This window comes from Lynx canadensis, chromosome A3 (assembly GCF_007474595.2).
Source record: "Lynx canadensis isolate LIC74 chromosome A3, mLynCan4.pri.v2, whole genome shotgun sequence".
NCBI lineage: Eukaryota > Metazoa > Chordata > Mammalia > Carnivora > Felidae > Lynx > Lynx canadensis.
Window position 1 is genome coordinate 59,741,156 of NC_044305.1, and position 26,215 is coordinate 59,767,370.

The 26,215-nt window shown below is 41.4% G+C and overlaps 1 protein-coding gene across 1 annotated transcript in view; it reads left to right on the forward strand.

The window, feature by feature from the left end:
* Positions 1-26,215, forward strand: part of AFF3 (AF4/FMR2 family member 3) — a 462,049-nt gene that overhangs the window by 394,281 nt on the left and 41,553 nt on the right. Inside the window, 3 exon segments of the mRNA XM_032592770.1 lie at positions 13,856-14,042; positions 21,174-21,414; positions 21,417-22,276. Of these exon segments, the coding sequence (XP_032448661.1) occupies positions 13,856-14,042; positions 21,174-21,414; positions 21,417-22,276 (1,288 nt within the window).

Consider the following 26,215-nt stretch of genomic DNA (forward strand, 5'->3'; position numbering starts at 1 on the left):
TTAGGAACCTCCATACTGTTTTCTGTAGCAGCTTCATCAGTTTACATTCTCACCAACAGTGTATGAGAGTTCTCTTTTCTCTACATCCTTAAGAACACTTATTTCTTGTCCTTTTGATACTGGCCATTGTGACAGGTGCAAGGTGATCTCTCATTGTGGTTTTGATTTGCATTTCCCTGATGAGGAGTGATATTGAGCATCTTTTCATACACCTATTGCCATCCAGATATCTTCCTTGGAAAAGTGTTTATTCAAATTCTCTGTGCATTTTTTATCAGCTACTTTGTTTTTTATATTCAGTTGTGTACATTCTTTATATATTTTGGAAACTAACCCCTTATCGAATGCATGATTTGCAAATATCTCCTCCTATTTAGTGGGTTGCCTTTTAATTTTGTGGATGGTTTCCTTCACTGTGCAAAAGCTTTTTAGTTTGATGTAATCTCATTTATTTATTTTAGCTTTCGTTGCTCTTGCCTGAAGATATTGGTCCAAAAAAAAAAAAAAAAAAACCAAACAAACAAAACAAATACTGCAAAGACCAACGTCAAAGAGTTTACTGTCTGCATTTTCTTCTAGGAGTTTTATGGTTTCAGGTGTTATATTCAAGTCTTTAATCCATTTTAAGTTTATTTTTTATATATGGAGTGAGAAAGTAGTCCAGTTTCATTCTTTTCCATGTAGCTGTCCAGTTCCCCCAACACTATTGAAGAAACTGCCTTTTCCCCATTGTATATTCTTGCCTCCTTTGTTATAGATTAATTGACCATACATGTGCAGGTTTATTTCTGGACTCTCTATTCCAGTCCATTAATCTATGACTCTGTTTTCATGCCAGTACCATACTGTTTTGGTTACTATAGCTTTGTAGTATAATTTGAAATGAGAGAGCATGATACTTCCAGCTTTGTTCTTCTTTCTCACGATTGCTTTGGCAGGGCACCTGGGTGGCTTAGTTGGTTAAGCATCTGACTTTGGCTCAGGTCATGATCTCACAGTCCATGAGTTCGAGCCCCATGTCAGGCTCTGTGCTGACAGCTCAGAGCCTGGAGCCTGCTTTGGAGTCTGTGTCTCCCTCTCTGCCTGCCCCATCCACACTCATACTCTGTCTCTCACTCTCAAAAATAAATAAACATTTAAAAAATTTTAAAAAAAGATTGCTTTGGCTATTTAGGGTCTTTTGTGGTTCCATACAAATTTTCAAATTCTTTGTTCTAGTTCTGTAAAAATTGCTATTGGTATTTTGGTGGGGATTGCATTGAGTCTGTAGATTGCTTGGGGTAGTATAACCATTTTAACAATAGTAATTCTTCCATCTGTGAGCACAGTCTATCTTTCCGTCTATTTGTCTCATCTTCAGTTTCTTTCATCAGTGTCTTATACAGTGTCTTCCACCTGCTTAAATTTATTCCTAGATATTTTATTCTTTTTGATGCCATTATAAATTGTATTATTTCCTTAATTTTTCTCTCTGGTGCCTTGTTATTAACATACAGAAACACAACCAATTTCAGTATGTTCGTTTTGTATTCTGCAACTTCACTGAATTCATTTCTTAGTTCTAATCGTTTTTTGGTGGAATCTTTAGGGTTTTCTATAAATATCTGCACATAGTGACAGTTTTATTTCTTCCTTTCTGATTTGGGAGCCTTTTATTTCTTTCTTGCATAATTATTGTGGCTAGGATTTCCAGTAGTAAGTTGAATAAAGTTAGCGAGAGTGGGCATCCCTGTTTTCTTCCTGATCATAGAGGAAAAGCTTTCAGCTTTTGACCATTGAGTGTGATATTAGCTATGGGTCTGCCATATATGGTCTTTATTGTGTTGAGGTATGTTCCATGCGCACTTTTTTGAGAATTTTTATCATAAGTGGATGTTGAATTTTGTCAAATGCTTTATCTGTACTACTGAAGTGATCATAGGATTTTTATCCTTCATTTTGTTAATGTAGTGTACTATATTGATTAATTTACAGATGCTAAACCACCTTTGCATCCCTAAACTTGACCATGGTGTGATTCTCTTAATGTATTGTTGAATTCTGTTTGCTAATATTTTGTTGAAGGTTTTTGCATCTGTCTTCATTATGGGTATTGGCTGTAATTTTCTTTTTCTGGTGTCTTTGGTTTTGGTATCAGGGTAATGCTGGCCTCATAAAATGAGTTTGGAAGCATTCCTTCTGCTTTTTTGAGTAATTTGAGGAGCAGTACTAACTCTTCTTTAAGTCATTGGTAGAATTCTCCTGTGAAGGCATCAGGTCCTCGACTTTTGGTTTTTGGGAATTTTTAAATTACTAATTCAGTTTTGCTACTTGTAATTGGTCTATTCAGATTTTCAATTCTTCATGATTCAATCTTAGAAGGTTGTATATTTCCAGTTGTCTATCTACCTCTTGTAGGTTTTTCAATTTGTTGGCTTACACTTGTTCATAGCACCCTCATGATCTTTTGTATTTCTGTAGTGTCAGCTGCAACTTCCCCTCTTTAATCTCTGGTTTTATTTATTTGGGCCAACTCTCTTTTTTTTCTTGATGAGTCTGGCTAGAGGTTTATTGATTTTCTTTATCTTTTCAAATAACCAGCTTTTAGTTTCATTGATCTTTCAATTTTTTTAAGTCTCAATTTTATTTACTTCCACTCTGATCTTTATTATTTCTTTCCTTCTACTAACTTTAGGCTTTATTTGTTTTTCTTTTTCTACTTCCTTTAAGTATAGGTTGGATTGTTTACTTGAGATTTTTCTTGTTTCTTGAGGTTGGCCTGTGTTGTCCTTAGGACTGCTTTTGCTTCATCCCATAGATTTGGGGAATTTGTGATTCCATTTCATTTATCTCAAGGTGTTTTTTTAATTTCCTCTTTGATTTCTTCATTGATCCATTGGTTGTTTAGTAGCATATTGTTTAGTCTCCAAATGTTTGTGTTTTTTCATTTTCTTCTTGTAATTGATTTCTAATTCATACAGTTCTGCTCACAAAAGATGCTGGATATGATTTCAGTCTTCTAGAATTTATTGAGGTTTATTCTGTGACTTAGCATGTGATCTATCCTGGATAATATTCCATATGCACTGGAGATGAACGTTTGCAGATAAAATATTCTGTATGTGAGTTCATCTGGCCTAATGTGTTAAGGCCAATGTTTCCTCATTAATTTTCTGCTGTATGATCTATGCATTCATATAACTGGGCTTTTAAAGTCCCCTAATATTATTGTATTACTGTGAATTTGTTCTTTATTTCCGTTAATATTTTCTTTATATATTTAGATGCTCCTATGTTGGATGCACCCAAATAAATATATATTTATGAATGTTATATCCTCTTCTTGGATTGCCATCTTTATCATTATGTAATGCCCTTCTTTGTCTTTTGTTACAGTCTTTGTTTTGAAGTCTATTTAGTCTGATATGAGTATTGCTACTTCAGCTTTCTTTTTATTTTTATTTGCATGGAATATCTTTCTCCATTCCTTCATTTTCTGTCTGTGTGTGTTTTTAGATATGAAGTGAGTTGCTTGTAGACAGCATATAAATGGGTCTTGGTTTTTTTACCCTTTGAGCCACTCTGTGTATTTTGATTGGAGCATCTAGTCCATTTACATTTAAAGCAATTAATGATAGGTATGTATTTTTTTTTTCATTTTTTCATGGATTTTTTTGTAGTTCTCATTCTGTTCTTTTGCTTTCTTCCTCTGTGATTTGATAACTTTCTTTAGCTTTATGTTTGTGTTCCTTAATCTTTATTTTTTTGTGTATCTGTTGTAGGATTTTGGTTTGTGGTTTCCATGAAGTTCATATATCTTAACCCATATTGTCCTATATATATAGCAGTGTATTTTATTTTTTTTTAATGTTTGTTTATTCTTGAGAGAGAGAGAGAGTGCGAGTGGGGAGGAACAGAGTGAGAGGGAGACACAGGATCAGAAGCAGGCTCCAGGCTCTGAGCTGTCAGCACAGAGCCCAATGTGGAGCTCGAACTCACAAACTGTGAGATCATGACCTGAGCCACAGTCAGATGCTCAACCGACTGAGCCACCCAGGCACCTCTGTAGCAATGTATTTTAAACTGATAATTACTTAAATTTGAATGCATTCTAAAATCCCTACACTACATTTTATGTTTTTGACATCATATTTTACATCTTTTTTTTTGTATCCCTTAACTATTTATTGTAGTTATAGTTGATTTACTATTTTTGTCTTTCAATCTTCATACTAGCTTTCTAAGTGGCTGATCCACTGCCTTTACTATATATTTGTCTGTACCAGTGAGGGTTTTTTTTTAACCAGTGAGTTTTTTTCTTTCATATATTTTCTTTTTTCTACTTGCAGCCTTTTCTTGTCTACTTAAAGAAGACCCTTTAACATTTCTTGTGAGGCGAGTTTAGTGGTGATGAACTCCTTTAGTTTTTGCTTATCTGGGAAACTCTATCCTCAATTCTGAGTGATAATCTTGACAGGTAGTGTTTTTGTTTTTTTCCCCTTTTCAGAACTTTAAATATATCCTGCCATTCCCTTCTGACCAGCAAAGTTTCTGCTGAAAATCAGAGTTCTGATGGGGTGATTTCCACTATTCAGTCTTCCAGGTCACTAATTCATTTTTCTGTGTCATCTAATCTGCTGTTGATTCCCTCTAGTGTATTTTTCACTTCAGTTATTGTATTCTACAACTCTTATTGGTTCTTTCTTTCTTATATTTTCTAACTCTTTGTTGAAATTCTCACTGTGTTCCTTCGTTCTTCTCCCAAGTTTGATGAGTGTTTATATGACCATTACTTTGAACTCTTTACCAGGTAAATTACTTATCTCTGTTTCACCAGGATCTTTTTATGGTTTTATGTTGTTCTTTCCTTTGAAACATGTTTCTCTGTCTCTTTATTTTGTCTTACCTTCTGTTCGTTTCTATTAATTAGGCAGAGTAGCTACCTCTCCCAGGTATGAAGGAGTGGCCTTGTATAGGAGTATCCCCTGTGTAGACTGCATGTGTCTGGTAGCTTTGGCAGGCCACTGGAACTGGAGCAGGTGCAGGCCAGGGGTTCCCAGAGCATTCTGCATCAAAACTGTCCTGATGGGATGGCTGCAGTTGGAGTGAGCACAGGCCAAGAAGTCCCACACTGGGAGCTAATGGAGGCCAGGGCATCCTGGGGCATGCTGCACCAGAGCTTCCCTGGCAGGACAGAGCAGGCATGAGCAGTGGTGTACAAGGGTGCACCATGCCTTGGCTGCCCTTATGGGATGGCTGGGGGAGAGCAAGTGTGAACCAGGACTTCTCTGGACTTATCATGCCAAGGCTACCTTGGCAGGATAGCTCAAACTGGAGCAAGCATGGGCTGGTGGGGTCCCAGGGCATGCTGCATGGGGCCACCTAAGCACGATGGCTGGAGCTGTAACAGGCATGAACCAGGGGCTCCCAGGGCATGTCACGCTGGGGCCTTCCTGGGGGTACTGCTAAAGCTAGTATAGGCCAGGGACCTGGGACACAATGGGCAGCTCTAGCAGTTTGACTAGAGTACATCCATCCTGCTCACCCACGCTATCAAGATGGAAGAGGAACATAAAATGTGGCACTTGCCATCACCCCCAACCCTGGAGAGATTTTCAGAGTTTCTACCCATTGACAGATGCTCTCCAGTTAGTAAGTGGGTTTCCTTCACTTTGGTCTAGTTGCCACTGTTAAACCACTATTGTTTTGCTGCCCCAGGTGGGTGAATCTGCCCTGTGGGCCCCTTAGGGATAACCCTCCCTACTGTAGGTCACCGTGCTAGGAATTGCATTCCATCATTACTGTGTTTCTGTCTCACCTACTCTTCTCTGTGTGGTCCTTCTACTGTTTCCTGTGAGGATTTCACTAGGAACTCAGTTCTTCTTCAGGAAGAATTGCTCTATCTGTAGGTATAGAATGAGCAAGTCCATGGGAGGAGGTGAGTTCAGAGTCTTCCTACACTGCCATCTTGGTCCACTCTCTTCACAAAGTGGATTCTTAACAAATGTCACACGAATATCATGCCTTACTCTCATACCATTTACTCTGAACTTAACTTTTAAGTACTCACCTTTTCAACCTTAACATTTTTACAACCGTTTGAGTCATTTTTCTCACAATGGTATATGCATTCTTTGTGATGGACCTTTCTAGCTTTGGTACATAAACTATTAAAATCTGAGCTCAATTTCCACTATAAATGGTTGTTAAATAGTGAACAGGGACTGCAGCAGACACCCGCATGTTTGTTTCATTCATCAGCTTTTGATACAATTAACCAGAACAGAGGTTGGAAGTATTGAGAGAGAGTTCCTTTCCACGTGGTAAATACCATATAGGCCATTCCCATTCTGGAACAAAATACTGACGTACTTTTCCCAATTCCTTCTGCTAAATACAGCTAAGATCTTTAGATATTATAAAACAAACATAAGTCTGTAAGAAAGAGAGAAAGCAGATCAGCTAGGGACTTACAGCCCAAGAAAGGTATGGTGGTTAGTTCACTAGGTCTTCATTTTTCCTCATATAGCCCAGAGCAGATACTGGAAAGGCCAGCAACCTGGAAATGCCAACAGGCACAAATTTAAAAAAATAAAAATAAAATCCCCAAGAAAGCCAGCTCTCTCTAGTAAGAGAACCAGGAAGCAGCTGTCCTAGCAAGAAGAAAACTTTTAGACAATAGCTGCTGTGTTCCAGTCAAACACCATAGGGGAAAGAAGTGACCACGTTTCCACCCTCATCAGGAAAAGGCAAAGTTAGGAGCCTTGAATTCCTTCCTCCCACCCTGCCCAACTGTAAAGAGATACCTCTCTGCCCCCTTGCTGGTATTGTGTTAGTGGATGCCTGCTAAACCAAGCGCTTTTACTGAAATGCTAAGTCTTATAATACCAAAAATGTTCAGCATGCAATAGAACATCACTCATCATATCAAGAAACTGGAAGATCTCAACTTGAATGAGAAAAGACAATCAACAGATGCCAATAGTGGATGATCTAAATATTACAACTGTCTGACAAGGATTTTAAAGGAACCATTATAAAATGCTTCAACAAGCAATTAGGAACACACTTGAAACAAATGAAAACATAGAGTCTCAGCAAAGAAATAAAAGATATAAAGAGAAATCAAATGACAATTGTAAAACTGAAAAATTCAATAACTGAAATTTTAAAATTCAGTGAGTGAGCCCCAAAAGAGAATGAAGATAACAGAGAAAAGAAACTGTGGTCCTGAAGATAGAATGATAGACATTGCCAGTATGAACAACAGAGAAACTAGACTAAAGAAAAAGGGCAGAGCCTCAAGAACCTGAAGAACTATAACAAAAGATTTAGCATTTGCATCATTAGAGGCCCAGAAGGAGAGAAAGAGTGTGGAGCTGAAAATTTTTTCAAATAATGGCTGATATTTTTTCAAGTTTTGCAAACAGATTCCTGAAGCTAAGCAAACCCCAAACAGAATAAACCCAAATAAATGAATGCCAAGACACAACATAGTCAAGCTTCTGAAAACAAGTCAAACAAAAAAAAAAAAAAAATTCTTGAAAGCAGTGAGAAATAAAAACCTTACCTATTGGGGTGAAGTGATAAAAAAAATTTGAATGACCCTAGAGTCAGAAACCATGGAGGCCAAAAGGAATTAGCACATCATTTTCTTAAGGGTCGAAAGAAAAAAAAAAAAAAAAAAAAACCTGTCAACTTAAAATCCTATATTCACTGAAAATTTCCTTCAGAAATGAAGGACAAGTGAAGACATTTTGAGATGAAAGAAATTGACAAGCATTTGTAGCCAGCAGACCTACCCAAAAAGAATGGCTGAAGGAAGTTCTTGAAAATGAAAGGAAATAGAAGGAGCCTCAATACAATAAATGGTATCAAGAAGGAAAGAAGAACAATGGAAACAGTAAAAATAGGGTCAATACTATAATTTTTTTTCTCTTCTTGGGGTTTCTAAATTATATTTGACAACTGAAGCAAAATTTGAAACATTGTCTGGTGTGGTTCTCCAATGTATATAGAAGAAATATTTAAAACAACAAAGAAGATAAGGTTTCTACACTTCACTCAAACTGGTCAAACAACAATACCAGTGGATTGTGATAGGCTATGTATAATGTAGCACCTAGAAAAACTAAAATTTAAAATCTGTACAAAGAAACGAATTCAAAAACACTGTAAGTAAATCAAAATATAATTCTATTTTTTATTTATTATAATTCTGTTCTACTCCAGTGGTTGCCAGAGGTAGGGGAAGGGAGGGTGGGAGAAATGGGTGAACTATTATTTTTTAGTTTAAAAAAATTTAAATATATATAAATATGTGAATTTATATATATTTATATATATACACATACACACATATATTTAGTTACATAATTATAGATATATGTAATTCTAAAACACTTAGAGATGGTCAAAATTATGAGAAATTTATTATGGCTGAGGTTTATGGATAGACCCATTGAGGTGAAGCAGAAGATCTGATTGAGGCCAGACTGTGAAGAGCTTCAAAAAGCCATGTTTACCAGAAGACTTGTTGCTGGTGGTATAGCAGAGCAAACAAAAACATTTTATACAGAACCAGCGGTCCTATCAGTTTTGTATTTTGGAAGATAATTTCAGCAATGGTGAACCTCCTGTGCCGTCTTTTACCATTTTCACTTCTCATAATGTAGTTATAGTTTTAGACTAATTAATATGAATAAAGATGCTATCAGAAAAGGAATATTGTTGCCAGGGCACTGATCACACTTTGGAAATCAAGCATTTGGGAATCAGTACAGAGTGTTGAGTGGGAAAGGGCTGTCTCCTCTTCTAAAATACCATCATCTGGCCAGTACAAGTGGAGTGGTCACAGGAAGTGAGGCACCCTGCTAGGCATCATGGCTGTCCACACGGTGCCAACCAGGCAGAGAGCCTTTCACATGTGAGTTGAAAGCTTGTGACAACTTTGAGTATGTATCCAGGCCCCACAATACACTTGGCAGGCATGAGCACCCTTCACTGTGAGATCCGGGATTTGTCATTTAAGTTGCAGATCTTTTCTTTTACTGTCCTTCAGACTTCACCCAGGCCAGATTTGGAAAGGAATTTGTCACTGCAAGGAAAGGAGGGAACACAGCAACAGATCATTTAGAATCAAGCTGAGACTCTCTCAAAGGTGTCTTTGGTCTTGACTGTTCACAAACCAGCAAAACATTGCATAAAATCAAAATATAAAAAGGAAATAAACTATCCAAGAGAGAACTGTGCTTAAATTATAGCAGAAAAAATTTAGAGCACATTTAAAGCAATATTCTCTGAAAGGAAAAAGTGTTAAAATCAGAAGATCAAACAAATATCCATTGATAGATGAATGGATCAGGAATATGTATCTCTCAGGAAGATAGGTATATACACACACACAGACATATATATATATATATATATATATATATATATACCCACATACATACATATATATACATATACACACAATGGAATATTAGCCATCAAAAAGAATGAAATCAGGGCGCCTGGGTGGCTCAGTCGATTGAGCGTCCGACTTCAGCTCAGGTCATGATCTCGCGGTCTGTGAGTTCGAGCCCCACGTCGTGCTCTGTGCTGACAGCTCATAGCCTGGAGTCTGTTTCGGATTCTGTGTCTCCCTCTCTCTCTGACCCTCCCCCGTTCATTCTCTGTGTCTCTCTGTCTCAAAAATAAATAAACGTTAAAAAATAAAAAAAATAAAAAGAATGAAATCTTGCCATTTGCAATGATGTGGTCAGAGCTAGAGTGTATTGTGCTAAGTGAAATAAATCAGTCAGAGAAAGACAAGTACCACATGATTTCACTCATATGTGAAATTTAAGAAACAGATGAACATAGGGGAACAGAAAAAGAGAGAGGGGGGAAGCAAATCATAAGAGACTCATAACTATAGAAAACAAACTGAGGATGATTCTGTGTCTCCCTCTCTCTCTGCCCCTCCCCCGTTCATGCTCTGTCTCTCTCTGTCCCAAAAATAAATAAACGTTGAAAAAAAAAATTTAAAAAAAAAAAAAAAAAAAAAAAAAAAAAAAAAAAAAAAAGAAAACAAACTGAGGATTGCTGGAGGGGAAGTGGGCAGGGGACAGGCTAAATGGGTGATGGGTATTAAGGAAGCCACTTGTTGTGATGAGCACTGGGTATTATATTTAAGTGATGAATCACTAAATTCTACACCTGAAACCAATTTTGCCATATATGTTAACTAACTAGAATTTAAATACAAACTTGAAATTAAAAAAAAATCCTATGGTAAAAAAAAAAAAAGAAAGTTGGAGGATCACAAGAGGTGCTAAAATCCCTTTAAATATTTTCTTTTGGGGCACCTTGGTGCCTTAGTTGGTTAAGCATCTGATTTTGGCTCAGGTCATGATCTTACGGTTCGGGAGTTTGAGCACCACATCAGGCTCTGTGCTGACAGCTCAGAGCCTGGAGCCTGCCTCAGACTCTGTGTCTCCCTCTCTTTCTGCCCCTACCCTGTTCACACTCTGTCTCTCTCTCAAGCATTAAACATAAAAAAAAAAAAAAAAAAAAAAAAAAAAAAAAAAAAAAAAAAAAAAAAAAAAACACTTTTTTTTTTAATTTTCTTTATTGGAAAAGAGAGATTATAACCCTTTTGAAAGGTTAAATCCCTTTTTTAAACTCATTAACCCAATGATAGATTTTCTCTATTGATTTTTTCATTCAGTAATCACATGTAAATGCCCCATTATGTCCCAGGCACTGTGCTAAGTTTAATGATGCAAAGACTTTTATTCCATTATCTCAGTAATGTTGTCACATCTGCAGACTCAATGGCACTGTCTTCCTGAAATGACATAGAGGTCAAAAGCTCTCCTAAATATCGTCCAGGGCTGTGTCATCATGTCAACTGATCTGTGTTATCATTTTAGGAAAAAGTTAATTTTTAGTTAAGTTCATATTTTTTTAATATCTTTGGTATGGAAACATGACAACTAGTTGGCACACTAACATGCTCAGTTTGCAACTTCAAATATGTTAAGCCTGAAGTCTTCTTTCCAGAAGGTCTTTCTGGTACGTCTTTTTCCATCTTCTCGATTCCATGACTCCCAAGAGCCCTCCTAGTTTAACTGCTCTCAGCCTTCTATATTAATATTAGTCTGCAGTGATGACGGTCCCCAGCTTCCTCCTCTGTTGTGCCCCCTCCCCTCCCTGCTGCAGCAGCCCACAGAGACAAAGCAGCTTCCTGCATTCATGGCTATAACATTCGTTATGCCAGGGCCAGATCGACTAACTGTCCCTCAAGGACCTGCACTAAGACTAGTTACTGGAGCAGCCTTCATGGAGGTTAGAATAGTTATCTTGATCCCTCAGCTGGAGCCATGACAGTCTTTCCAGGCTCCCATCCTTGACGTGGATTGTTTCTGGTGACATATTCTCTACCCAGACCATTGAAACATGAATATATTTGATTCTGACCCCAGAAGCATGGTAAGCCTCACAGCCTCACAACCAAAGCACGAAGGAAAACCTAAAAGTCCTGGCTGTCTCAACTGTTTTCAAAACAAATAATAGTTATGCCAGTAAAACTGTCATTTTAAGTGAATTTCCTAATTTAAGGAAGGAAAACATAAAAGCATAAGGCTTTTCTGCCCGTCTTCTTCAGATCAGAGATTCTCTCTCCTTGGGCTAGTATGTCTCATTACTCCAGGACAGCAGTCATAAAAGGAAGGCAGCATGGTAACTGTTTAATGGACATTTTCTCAGAAATTAAAGTGCCGCTTTTCAAAAGACAGTCAATCACTTTGTGGTGCAGGCCCCAGGGAACTGCACACACATTGCTGCTTCTGCCGCACACACAACGCCCAGGTACACACAGCACCAGCATCACATGTTTTTGTTGTTTGAATTAAAGCAAGTAGAATGTACTGCTCAGTGATCAAAGCCTTTGACCATCATATAAAATCAATCAAAATGCTCTTTATTCATCATAATTTCCCCATCTTCAGCAAATGCCATTCCAAAGTATGGCAGGGAGACCTATCTCTTTCTTCCAATATGTGTTGCTTTGGGGGTTTGGTTTTTGTTTTTGTTTTTGTTTTGAGTTTTAAGGTTGGGGGTTGTATTTTGGGGAAGTGGTATTGTTTAGTTGTTTGGAGTTTTTCCCCCAGTGTTTTGGGGGCCTACTGACAAACTATTATGGATCTCAGATGTTCATGTTTGGTCAGGATCTATAGCCTTTTTTGTTTGTTTGTTTTATGACCCCACTGATAGTAGCCATCTGTACAGGAAAAATGGATTTTGGTTCAGAAAGAAAGAAAGAAATATTACAGCCCTTTGATCATTAACTTTCCCTTCCCCACCTTTTTCTAAAGATCCAGGATTCCTCCCTCAGCACCAGACACGAACGATAGTCTGGTAAAGAAACCACTACAGCTCAGGCGAGGCATAAATGTGCCTATGTTGTCTGATGTTGAAGAATTTTGTCAGACAGTAGGTACAGACCATGACATTGGTGAAAGAAATAAAAACCACTAGGGAAGGTTATGTTCCAGCTCCATTTTCCTCGAACCCTGCAGTTCAAACCGATGCCTCTATTTTCCGCTGTATCCTACAAGATAGTTGCTTGTCATTCTTCTAAAGAAGCAAGGCTCCAGCGAATATTAACCCCCCTTCCTGCCCCCATGCTGAGGATTTATGAGAATCTGTCCTTGGGCAAAACACTAGTCCAGGATTTAAGGGGTGGGTGAAAGGGTCCTTCACCTTGTCCAGGCTGCTTTGCACTTAAGGCCATAAACGCTGACAAGTTCCCCCACCCCTGGCCTTCACTAATGTCCAGTCCTGATGAAGCAGTATAGTCACAGTTGGAAGTGGCCAGCAGATATTTGCTGACTCAACATTCAAAAGTGATCACTGCATTTCCTGGGTTCAGAATTTGACCTCAAAAGAATAGATTCAGGCATGTTGCAATACAGTTAATAAAGGACTTTGAAGATGTTGAATATGATGTGAGTACTGAAACTTTCTTTTTGGCTCGAGCACTCCTTGGGTGCATATGTGCTCTTTGAATTTTTGTGGTTAATTACCATTAGAAAGTGTCAATTTTTCCTGTTGTCTTTGAGTATATAATGACTTCTGGCAAATTTCAGAATGGATATGAATATTGAGCATAAATTTGAAATGCTATTGCTATAAGCCACTGCACTGGGGTTACATTTTAAAATCTGGAATATATAAAAATGTGTAAGGGATGGATCTTTAGTTCTTTAACAAAGAGTTCAAAGGAAAGTTACTGTTTATAAAGTAAGCCAGCTCCTACAAAGACTCCAGCAGTCAACTCCATGGGCAGGAAGAGGTAGGAAACAGGACTATAACTTTGATGATCCCACAGTCTCCAGAACCTTCCAGCAGGCCATGAAAGCACAGAGAAGAATGCTGTGCCCTTCCTCATAGCCCACTTCCTAAAATAAAGCAAACAGACATTTTCAATCTTCACAAAATATTTCAAGCATTTTGGATTTCCTTGCGTTTTTGTAGACAATTGGATTCTAGAGGGTGCATTTGCAAAGCCATTCCCAGAAACAGTCATTCTGAAATGACAGCACCCTCCTTTCTAAAATGGCCACCAAATAACTAATGCCAGGCTATCACGGGGCACCAGCTTTCATTCCCAATTATATTTTTATATACATATTTTTTTTTTTTTTTTAACCATTAGGAGGCCATTGACCTGATGATGGCCCTTCATGTTCCAGGTGATGGTTGACAGATGTGCAGCCTGTGTGCTTCTTCTCTCCTTTGGTCGAATGACAGCTTGCTCGGTGGTGTTTCGTGTTTGCTCACTTGGTTTTCCTTCCCTCTCCTTCCCGGGGGCCTCGTGGGCTGGCAGCGCCGTGGTCCAGCAGGCCAACTGCAGAGCCTCTGTGCCTTCCAGCAAGGGCAGCAGCAGCGGCAGCAGCAGCGGCAGCAGCAGCTCCTCCAGTGACTCAGAGAGCAGCTCGGGATCTGACTCGGAGACGGAGAGCAGTTCCAGCGAGAGTGAGGGCAGCAAGCCTCCCCACTACTCCAGCCCCGAGGTAAGAGCCTGAGCCCCTCCCGCCCTCCGCGCCTCTCTCAGTGAGCACAATAAATCCCCTGGAGTCTGGTTCTCACACCTCCCGCCCTCCCCCACCCCACCCCTCTTCCTCAGAAAGCGGGACTGGCCTGGAGGCTACCACCGCTTGGCAGCCTGTCAGGGTTTGTTTGGGTTCATCATCTTCCCCACTCTGTCCCCTCCTCACAGTTCTCCTAATTACAGAGCTCCCTTTGAAGTACAGACACTTCGTCTTTCATTGTCCAAAAATCTCTATCTCAACTTTCGGTATGCTGTACACATCACCGCCTGGAAATAACCTCTAGATCAGGTCTCCCTAATAACTAGGAGGCAATAACTAGGCAGGGCAGTTCACCACCTGGGAAGAGTGACCACCCATAAATCAGGGGCAAAGGAGTGTTATGGATTAGACATGCTTAGAATCCTACCTTTTGGCAGTTTGTCACGGATTAGAGGAACAAGGACTATAAATATTAATAAAACCTTCTTAACTGCATTTTCTTTGTGAAAATATAAAAAGAAAAATTAGCATCAACCTACAAATAATAATGAAACCTTTTATAGCTATGATGAGTATCTATGTGGAAAATTTAGGTGCCTCATATAAAAGCATTATAAGGTACCAATAAAAACCACTGCTATTCCTACTTTAAAGGGGAAAGGGGGAAATTAAAGAGTAATTCAGTGCATGGAGATTCTCGAGAGAGGGTTGAAAGCAAACTTCTCAAGTCCCTGGAACTGTAAGGGTAGACTTTGATTGCTAAAGAAAGAATAAAATACAGTTTCTCCTTGGGTGTATAAACATTTGGCATTACCATGGATCATAGGATTTAAGTTTTTTTGCCTACAGCCCTCTGTACCACTTTGGGGCCCAAATTTCTAAATAGGCTCTGAAATAAAACCGAAGTCACTTTTGCAAACCCTGGCAGTGAAAGGGGAGCACCGCTAAGGGCCTGCACGATCTACGTTGCCAGCTTTGTACCTGTGACTCACGACATCATCACACCCAAAAGCGACTGTGTTTTTATCTGGAGTTCATAGACTGGCTCCTAAATTCCCTCAGGTTTTTCCCCTTCCAGTCTCCTCCTCTCAGGAGGCTAAGGCTTTTTGCAGAAGCATTGAGAATTTCCCCTAAGTGCTCATTTCCTATAGTACCTTTCTGCCCTTCACTGAGATCTCTCCATTTGTCCCAAAATAAACCATCTCTCCATCTCTCCTGCCTTTTTCTCTCCTTTTCATGATGCTTACCTCCTCCCCCATCTCTCTCTATTTCTGTCTCTGTCTCCCAATATAACAGGAAGGCCCTTAGCAACATCAACCTATAAACGCCACAGGTTGATATAACCCTGACTTTCCCAGAATCTAAATTGTTATTCCTTCTTCATAATTTCATTCATTCACTCACTCATTTTGTTCATTCCACAAATATTTACTGAGCATCTGCCAAGGGGCTTAGCTCTGGAATACAGCAATTATCTGAGAGGAGAGGTCCCTGTCTTCAGGGAACTGGCATTCTAATGGGAATAACTTGAAACAAAAAAGTACAGGAGTGAAACAAAATAAGGAGTTGAGAAGCCATCGTAATGCTATAATTTGTTGAGAAATTCCAGAATATTTAGTTATAAGAAATAACTGGGTACCAGGGACATGGCAAAGGGCAGTGGAGATGCATAAAAAGTGTTAGTGTCCATGAACAACCCTTCCTCCAGTCTCTTTGTGACTTTGAAGGTTTAATTCATGAATGTTGGGTCTTATTTTCATGCTGAAATGTGAATCCTGGAGCTTCTGGATGAGGCTAAACCTCATCTAAGAGAGGTACAGTTATAAAGTGCTTGGAGGAAATTCTTTTTAAATGTCACTGAGATAATTACAAAGACTTGAACTTCTTGGTGATGAAAGGAAGCTCTCGTGGAGGAAGCTTCCAGCAGCTATCCAGGGCCCCTCACCAAGGAAGGGAGCGCAAGTCTACTACAGCAGGCCTAAAAGTTTAAGTTGCCTAAAGCCACAGAGTTTCAACTCCCTGCTTCTCTGTGCAGAGGGAATGCAGAAGTGACAAGCTATGTATTAGCCACGATGCCTGTTACTGCTGTCTGCTGGAAAGGAATGTATCAGTTGGAGTAAAAGTAAGATTTAACATTTTCCCTGAGATGAATACAGACACACACCCTTTAAAAATAAAATGAGTCTGCAGAATGAAAATCACAAAGATAGGAGGTAGCATTCTATGGCTGAACCTCCCCAGCATCTGTTTTTACTGTGACTTGGCTGGCCCACGTCATCTTAAGGAGGGCGGTGAGATTCCTTTTCCTGAACCCCACAAGACAATTGGACTCTGTATATCCACACGTCTCACATTCCACTGCACAGACAATTCATACGGCTGCTTTGAACAAAATGCTCCTGGCCATCACTTACCTGCTGGTACCATCCTGATGTGGGAGTACAAGGAGGCATGCATGATGGTCCAAGGCACCTGCATGCTCCCCTTCTACGTGCCAGCACGGGAAACCCACTGGGCCCAGCTAAGTTTCATCTGAACTGTTCTTCATGGCTGTGGTTGTAGAAAGGCACTTATTTTACATTAATCACCGTAGGTAATGTCATATCTGCGGCTAGCACGGAGGAGCCGCTGTGAACAGTGTTTCCATACTACAGATCCCCTTTCGGTAGCCTGATATTTGCTTAGTTGTTCTAAGCCTAATTTCCTTCACTTGTGTTTTATCTTCTTTCCTGGCATGGTGCATCCTTTCATGTGTGAGCTTTCCAGGGGGAAGCACCTTCCCCCTCAGCTAGTACATGAGCTCCCTAGAGCGGTATTCCACAAGTAATAGGTGTCACATGGGAAAAAGAAACCCCGGTCACATGATTTTATGGAGTGTCAGGATAAAGTCGGTTTAACCCATCTCTTTAGAGCAACACCCAGCCCTTAAATATTGCTCATGTAAACTGTTTTCCATTGTGGCATTTCCCAAACTTATCTGACCCTGAAAACTTTTCTTCATGGAATATATGAACTGAATGCACATTTTGGAAAATGCTGCCTTAGCTTGTTCCTAAAAATCAACAGAAATGTGACACAAGTCACTCATTGATTAAACAGGCATTTCCTCAATTAGGCATCTGTGGGGTCCATGGCAGCGGGTGCTATGAAGGATGTAGATGAAGCAGGAACTAAAATCCACAGTGGAGAGCTTGTGCATGAATCAGAAGGAAGATTAATCAGGAAGGAGAGTCATGACCGAAAATACAAAGCAGCCAGCAAGCACACAGGCACCGCCAGGCAAAAACCCTGAGGAAGTCGGCCCGCAGGAAGTTAACCATAGTCACCAGCAGACCAGTGGATGAGGGCCCTAAGCCCTGAGTTTTTCCTCCTCCACTGCCACTTAGCTCTTCACCATTGAAGCTTCCTTGGCCACAACTGCCTTATCCCAAAAATGGCAGGTATTCCTGTTCTGCCTAATCTGTAAACCTGTTCTGAGGAATAAATGATATAATTTGAGTGAAAGCTCATTGTAAGTGGTTCTTATTAGGAGCAAAGCACAGCAATTGGCCTGCCTAACCTGTTACAGACACTGCAAACAATACAAAAAAAAAAAAAAAAAAAAACAGAGTCCAGGTCCTCTGAAAGAAGTGTTTGGCTTTGTTGAAGACCCAAGATGCATACATGTGAAATCAATATGAACATCACAAGACTATGCAGTTAAAAAAAAAGACAAAACAAAAACAACAACAACAACAACAAAAAAGACTATGTGGTTGAGGATAATAAAGGCCAACAGGTATTGCTTGGAGTGGTGTTCTCGAAAAATTAGATCTAATTCTGTCATTTTAGGTTGAAGACCAACATTTCTCAAAGGAATGAGGTCCCCCTTTCATGAGGCTATGCCAGTGAGTAATGGGAGATCAGGCAAAGCAGAGGATTAGGTCTAATAAATAAACACTAAAAGTTTTTATTTGAGTAAGTGACACACAATGTTACACTAGTTTCAGGTGCACAACATAGTGATTTGACAAGCTTAAACAGTATGCTATTGAGAATCTTTAAACTTAAGCAAATACGGGTTTAGTCTTGGTAGTGCCTGGTAGCTTGCAGCCTTGGACATGTCTCTTAACCTCTCTGAGCCTCATCTACAAATTAGGGGTGATAATATTTCTTACTTGTATGGATTAGATTAGATGATATCTGTAAAGTGGGAGGCACATTGTAGTTGTTCAGCAATGAAAGATGACTGTGAGATAATAGATGCCCTTGAAAACCAGCCCAAGGCATTTGGATTTCCTTTGAAAGGCAATAGGAGGTCATTGTAGATCCTTAAGAAAGGAGGTGTGAGTTAGCGATGTGTTGAAAATGGTACTTTAGACTGATGTTTTCAGCGGTGGAGTGCAGGAAAAAAATGACACTAAAGCACATCAGACAACGGGCCCATACTAAATTTATGAAATTCTCCCCTTCACTGTTAATGCTCCCATCAGGAAATTTTAGTGCAACTCTCCCCATGTGCAGCTGCGCTTTTGGCCATAGGCAGTTGTCTGTGTTCTCTGACATAAGACACGTGGGCTGTGGAAGGCTCAGGATGGTGGGGGTGAGGGTGAGGTAGACGTAGTGTTAAACATGGTGGCAGGACCAGTGTGAGTTCATGCTCAGCCATAAATGTTTTTACCTTCTCCCAAAATGTGTCCCCTTTCTGCCAGAGGCCCCTTCAGCATCCATTAGTATTGACTGTGTCCCATGACACTAGGGAAGCTGAGGCACACAAGTCACTGACTTGCCAGTGGTCACATAGTGAGGGAAATACGGGGCAAGGAGGAGACACTGTCAGAAGCCATAAATTGTTTGCCACCACATGAGCTTTCAGCCACACTCAGCTAAACCCAGGGAAGGCGAGGGCTTCCCATTGGCCACAAAGCTGTTCTGTGTCCTGCTGTCCTGCTTTCTGTCTTGCATGCATCTCCCACAGTATGTACGAGGTGTGCTCTTAGGGTTCCTGTGTTCCCTTTCTCTGGAGAAGCCAAAATAAGGTGAGGTCAGAATTTATGCAGAACAACCCAGAGATGCAAAATGATAACTTTTTGTTCTTTTGCATCTTGCTGTAGAGCCCTGGTCCTTTTGGTACATGAAAACCAACAAAGCAAAAAGTCAAGTCGAAGGCCAGACTCCTCATTGAGGCCATGAGGGTTTCACCTCCCACACCTGTGTCCCAGGGCGAAGCCTCTCCATCCTCACTGCCCTGGGAGAGGGGCCCCAGATTCTCATGCTGGTCCCTACTGAAATATCACTTGTCCTTCCCAGTCTCTGGAAACCTTGTGCTAGTGTTCCCCAAAGTGCAGTTGGTCTCATCTATTTTGGGGGAACCAGCAGGATGTGTATGGTCCCTGCCACAGCTCCAGTGCCTGGTGCCCACACTCTGTGTCCTCTCATCTTGGCCCCAGGCTCCTCTGGCCCATCGAAGGCATTCCATGTCCTAAGCTATGTCCCAGACTCCCCCAGCCCCAGCCGGGGACAAGACTGCCTGCCCCACTCCCCTCAGATCCTTGCAGCATGTGCTTATGCCCCAAGTTCCGCTCTCAATCTGGACCTCTCTGTTGAAAGACAAATTTTGACTCATAAAAGCAAGCTTTTAGAAATTATTATGTTAAAATTTTTTTAAAAAAAAGTTTTTCGCCTGCAAGGAAGCCTGACTTGCTCTGGACTTTAGCCAATCAAATTTGAAATGCAAAATTAAGCAATGTCTTCTTTTAGTCTGGGCTAGAAACTGGTCTCCTGAAACAATGGATGCCACAAATTCAGAGCATGGGAGGCCACAGGGAAGGAAAAATACATCACCTTAAATAGTGAAAATATTTTCCCCATTTCACTTTTCACAAATTGAAAACACTCTGGCTAAAGCTTTACACTTACCAATACACCTATTTTCTATTAATAATCATAGATACTGGATATTGGACTTTTATTAGAAATCAACAGCATTTATTCCCTTTTTATAAGCCATAACCTTTTCATGAGCCATAGATACCTAGAGACTTGAATGAAAACTGTAGACCTCTCTCAGAAAAATGTATCCACACAGCATTTCACATTCTGTTTCAGGGCATTCATTGACTCCCTGGAACCAATCCATGTGGCAAAGTTTAAAATCTATAATGTCTGTGATTTGCTCTAAGTTAGCAAAACTGTGTGCAGGAGAAGCTTCCACCATCACTTCTGTGTCTGAAACACTTCCAGCAAAGTGGGACAGAAGCAAGCTGAAGATGGACTAACCAAGTCCAGCTGCCAAAGCATATGGGGCACACAGAGTTCCCTTTGAATCAGGAGCTCTCTACCACTAAACAAGCCATCTCCCCAAAGTTATAGCTTCTACTGTTAAATAACTGTGCCCTACTTGCCTTCACCATGTAAATCATATGTTAATTGCTTGGGATTATAGGTTCCACTTAGCCCCCTCTTTTTTTTTTAATTTTTTTAAATGTTTATTTTTGAGAGTGAGAGAAATAGAGCTGAATGGGGGAGGGGCAGAAAGGAGGGAGGCACAGAATCTGAAGCAGGCTCCAGGCTCTGAGCTGTCAGCACAGAGCCTGATGTAGGCTCAAATCCACAAACCGTGAGATCATTACCTGAGCTGAAGTTGGACGCTTAACCGACTGAGCAATCCAGGCACCCCTAGCCCCCTCTTTTAATTTCCTCTAAATTTTTTAGTCTTAACAAAAAATGAGTGCTTTAATACTCAGGGCCCCCAAACTATTCCCCAGTTAACTTCCTTGAAATCTCAGTCTAGGTATGTGTGTATAATTATAAGAAATATACATTGTGTAACACTCAAAAGTGCTGGAAATGGGTTCTCATTAAGCACGGGGCTCTCTCCTTATTTTTTCCAAATACTCTTCATACTACTGCACTGACATACTCAGTGGGACAGAAAAGGGCCCCCACCCCCCCATCCTGTGTGCTGATGCAGCTTCACTACACACAGCAACTGCTTCCGTTTTCCTTCTGCTCACAGCCCGTTGTTTTTCTGCGCACACACCTAGGGGGTAAGTGAAGATTAAAAACAGCCAAGCCCGTTTTAAGTAAGTCTAATAAAAGATGTTCTGTTTATTGCCGGTTTTCTGCTTTTAGGCCGAACCAGCGTCCTCTAACAAGTGGCAGCTGGATAAATGGCTGAACAAAGTTAATCCCCACAAGCCGCCTATCCTGATCCAAAATGAAAGCCACGGGCCAGAGAGCAATCAATACTACACCCCGGCCAAAGACGAAGTGCAGGACTGTGGGAAACTTCCCGACGGTTGCCAAACCAGCCTGAGAGAGAAGGACCTCAAGAGCACCTGCAAGGAAGAGCAGAGGCCAAGGACAGCGAACAAGGCCCCGGGAGCAAGGAGGTGAAGCAGAAGTCTCCACCTGCGGCCGTGGCCGTGGCCGTGACCACAGCTGCCCAGCCACCCGCTGTACCCGGCACACCCGCCGAGAGCGCACCGGCGCCTGCGCGGAGGTCTGCGGGCAAGAAGCCCACCAGGCGCACGGAGAGGACCTCTGCCGGCGACGGTGCCAACTGCCACCGGCCCGAGGAGCCAGCAGCCGCCGACGCGCTGGGGGCAAGCGTGGTGATCCCCCCGGAGCCCACCAAAACCAGGCCCTGCGGCAACAGCAGAACGAGCCACCGCAAGGAGCTGCGCTCCTCCGTGACCTGCGAGAAGCGCCGCACGCGGGGGCTGAGCCGCATCGTCCCCAAATCCAAGGAGTTCATAGAGACAGAGTCGTCATCTTCGTCCTCCTCCTCGGACTCAGACCTGGAATCGGAGCAGGAGGAATACCCTCTGTCCAAAGCACAGGCCGTGGCCGCCGCAGCTGCCGCCTCGGGGAGTGAGCAGAGACTAAAGGAGGCTGCCAACAGCATCAGCAGCGGTGGGGGCCCCCGGGCCCCCGTAGGCTCCATCAACGCCAGGACCACCAGTGACATTGCCAAGGAGCTGGAGGAGCAGTTCTACACACTGGTCCCTTTCGGCCGGAATGAACTTCTCTCCCCCTTGAAGGACAGTGATGAGGTCAGGTCTCTCTGGGTCAAAATTGACCTGACCCTCCTGTCCAGGATCCCAGAACACCTGCCCCAGGAGCCAGGGGTCTTGAATGCTCCTGCAGCCAAGGACGCTGAGAGTGCACAGCCCAGCCATCCATCTGACACTCCTGCCGAAAAGGCTTTGCCAAAATCCAAGAGGAAACGCAAGGTAGGCCTGGGGCTGAGGGCATGGCAGGCAGGGAGGGCTTTCCCTTGTGTTGTGAGTTGTGGGGAGGTGTTAAAGCCCACATGGGCTGCTGGCCCGCAATGTACAGGCAACAGTTTTATGTGTGTCCTACTCAACAAACTTTCCTATAGTACTTTGTATATGCCACATACTTACGTACTTGACACAGATTAACTCAGTTACATCCTTAGAACCACTTGATGAGGGAAACACCATTAATATCCCCATTTTATCATTATAATTAAGCCCTGTCCCACTGCATGGTGAAGTGGGCATACAGAAAATCTTTATCAAGCATGTGCAGAGGCAAGCTCGATGCTGGGCCAGTAGAAAAGCTGAACACATGGTGAATCCCACCCTTTGCTGGAAGTGATAGAGTGGCATTGATCAATCATGGACTATGAAGCCAAATAGCTTCATAGAATTTAACGCTGTGACTGGGGTGAAACATGAAACAGAAGTGCCAGACACCAGGCTGTGGGTGGATGTGCCCAGTGAGAGGAACATTAGTTTCAGAACCAGCAGCGGCTGCTCCCAGTAGCCTTGACCAAGGAGAACTCTGGGGGGGAAACGGCCTGGAACAGGTCCCTGAAGAGGAGGACACTGAGTAATCAGAGAGGATGATGTGGCACCAAAAAAGGGAAACAGGACGAACAAGGAAGGCATGGAGTAAGAAAGGTGGCTCGAGTGCAGGGAGAGCTGGATACACATCTGGAAGCAGACCCAGATATTCAGTAGTGTTTGCAGACTTTGAGGGCAGGAATAACGTAATCACAAATTAAATTAGGACCAATTTTGAGGAGTTTTATCTCCTCCTGTTACTGTTACCTTCAAAAGTACTTGAGGGCGCCCTGGGTGGCGCAGTCGGTTAAGCGTCCGACTTCAGCCAGGTCACGATCTTGCGGTGCATGAGTTCGAGCCCCGCATCAGGCTCTGGGCTGATGGCTCAGAGCCTGGAGCCTGTTTCCGATTCTGTGTCTCCCTCTCTCTCTGCCCCTCCCCGTTCATGCTCTGTCTCTCTCTGTCCCAAAAATAAATAAACGTTGAAAAAAAAAAATTAAAAAAAAAAGTAACTTGAGCCACAGCGAAAACAACATGGGTAACAAACCAAAGATTGCAATATCATGGATGGTTCCAAATTTAGGACAAAATCACTAACAATAGCTAATGTACATATGTCCCCACAAGAGATGCTATTCTAAGCACTTTGTACATATTAAATTATTTAGTCCTTGCAACTTTATAAGCCAAATATTTTTGTCATGCCCATTTTATAGATGAGGAAACTGAAGCTCAGAAAGCCTAAAGCATCTTGCCCTAGGTTCACATAGGTGATAAGGGGAAGAGCTAGGAATGAACCCAGGCTGTCTGGCTCCAGGGTCTTCAAATAAAAAAATTAGTCTGAGGTTTGTGTAGTAGTTTCCCCATAGGGCCCCTGCCCGGAAGGGCTCTATACATTTAATTCTTGCAGTTGTCATCTTGAAATTCATTTTATCTCTGAATTTGTGTTGTTAAGTGAAGTGCAATGGAACAGTAGAGCATGACTGGGGGCCCATGGAGCTGTGACTCACATGTGGTCCCCACCTCCTGCCTATTTCCACAGGACAGGTTCTGCCCAGCCCTTTGGCTCCTTTGCATTCCAAAGTTAGCAAAACTGCATACAGGGAAAGTTTTCATCATCACTCCCATACTGAAATACTTCTGGCAACATGGTGAAGCATGTCCAGTCCTCATCTCCTTCCAGGACCTGTGCTGCACCCCCAAGTCCCCAGAGGCCAAGGCACAGGTGCAGTGATAGTCAGGGTCAAGATAGGCATCTCACCCAACTCTAATCCAGGGCCTGAATGGTCTCGGGGGAGAACTACAATCTCCTAGTGGTTGCAGGTTCACCTTGGGTTTGGCATTGGACTGTGGAAAGGGGAAATGCCTAACTGGACATCCCCATCCCCTATATAACTGGCAGGCAGGGGGGAACCTCTACTGTTGGGCCACGCACATGCATACAGTTGTAGGACCGGCCCCAGACACTTCAGTTGGCCTGCACCCCCTCAGATCCCCATGCCTCAAGGAACACAAGATGAAATGATAAATAAACACCACCATGATAGGTCAAGAGAGAGACTTTGACACCCAGGGAAATGTTTTCTACTTTGATACTTTATCACATTACTCTTTTCTTGCTTTTTTTTTCAGTTTTATTTTTGGAGGTATACTTGACATAACATTATATTAGTTTCAGGTGTATAATGCAACAATGCAGTTTTTCTAAATATTGCAAAATGATTATCCCAAGAAGTCCAGTTAATATCCATCACTATGCATAGCTACAATTTTTTTTCATGAGAATGTTCTTGTTAACTATAGTCACTGTGCTGTAGATTATATCTCCTGACTTATTCATTTATAACTGGAAATTTTTACATTTTGACCTCCTTCTCCTCCCATTTTCCCACCTCTTACCCTCCACCTCAGGCAACTACCTATGTATTCTCTATATATAAACTCAGGCTGTTTTTAGTTTGGGGTTGTTGTTTTTTTTTTTTTTTTTTTTTTTTGATTCTACATTAAGTGAGATCATATGGTATTTATCTTTTTTTCTGTCTGACTTATCTCACTTAGTAAAATGCCCTCAAGTTCCATCCACATTGTTACAAATGGCAAGATCTCATTTTTTATGACTAAATAATATTCCATTGTACGTATAGTTACATATAGATATAGATACACACACACACCCCACACACACCCACATCTTCTTTATCCATTCATCAATTGATAGACATTTATGTTGTTTTCACGTCTTGGCTGTTGTGAATAATACTGCAGTGAACATGGGGTTGAATAATATCTTTCTGAGTTAGTATTTTTCCTTTTCTTCAGATAAATACGCAAGGTGGAATTACTGGATCATATGGTAGTTCTAGTTTTAATTTTTTGAGGAAACTCCATACTGTTTTCCACAGTGGCTGTACCAATGTGCATTCCCACCTACAGTACAGGAGGATTCCCTTTTCTCTACATCCTTGCCAACACTTGAGTTTTTTATTTTAGCCATTCTGACAGGTATGAAGTGATCTTACTGTGGTTTTGATTTGCATTTGCCTGATGATTAGTGATATTGAGGATCTTTCATTCTTTGTTGGCCATCTGTATGGCTTCTTTGGAAAAATGTTCAGATTTCTCTGCCCATTGTTTAATTGGGTTGCGTTTTAGCAATCAAGTTGTTGTAAGTTCTTTATATGTTTTAGATATTAACTCCTTATCAGATATATATTTACAAATATCTTCTCCCATTCTGTAGGTTGCCTTTTTGTTTTGTTGATGGTTTTGTATGCTGTGCAGAAGCTTTATCACAGTTTGATATAGTCCTACTTGTTTATTTTTGCTTTTGTTGTCTTTTTGATGTAGTCGGCACCAGCCTTCTGGGTAAAAATAATCAGGTGACCTTACCTTCTCAGTACTTCTACTTTCTTCGTTTGTGAAGTAGTGATATCTTTGCAGAGGTGGTATAAGGTTCAGACCATATAATTCAGTGATGTAATCGTCAGATAATTCAGGCCATATAATTCATATAATATGAGTTAGCTTGCTACTTCCCTACCCCTCTTCCCTCCTGTTTCCCTCTAGATACTCCACCCTCCCATTACATGTTGGATTAATGGGTAAATGGATAGACTGATGGAAAGAGAGAGAGAGAGAGAGAGAGAGAGAGAGAGAGAGAGAAACATAGTTATATAAGAAATGCACACATCTAGATGGGGCGCCTGGGTAGCTCAGTCAGTTAAGCGGCTGACTTCGGCTCGGGTCATGATCTCGCGGTCCATGAGTTCGAGCCCCGCGTTGGGCTCTGTGCTGACAGCTCAGAGCCTGGAGCCTGTTTCAGATTCTGTGTCTCCCTGTCCCTCTCTGACCCTCCCCGTT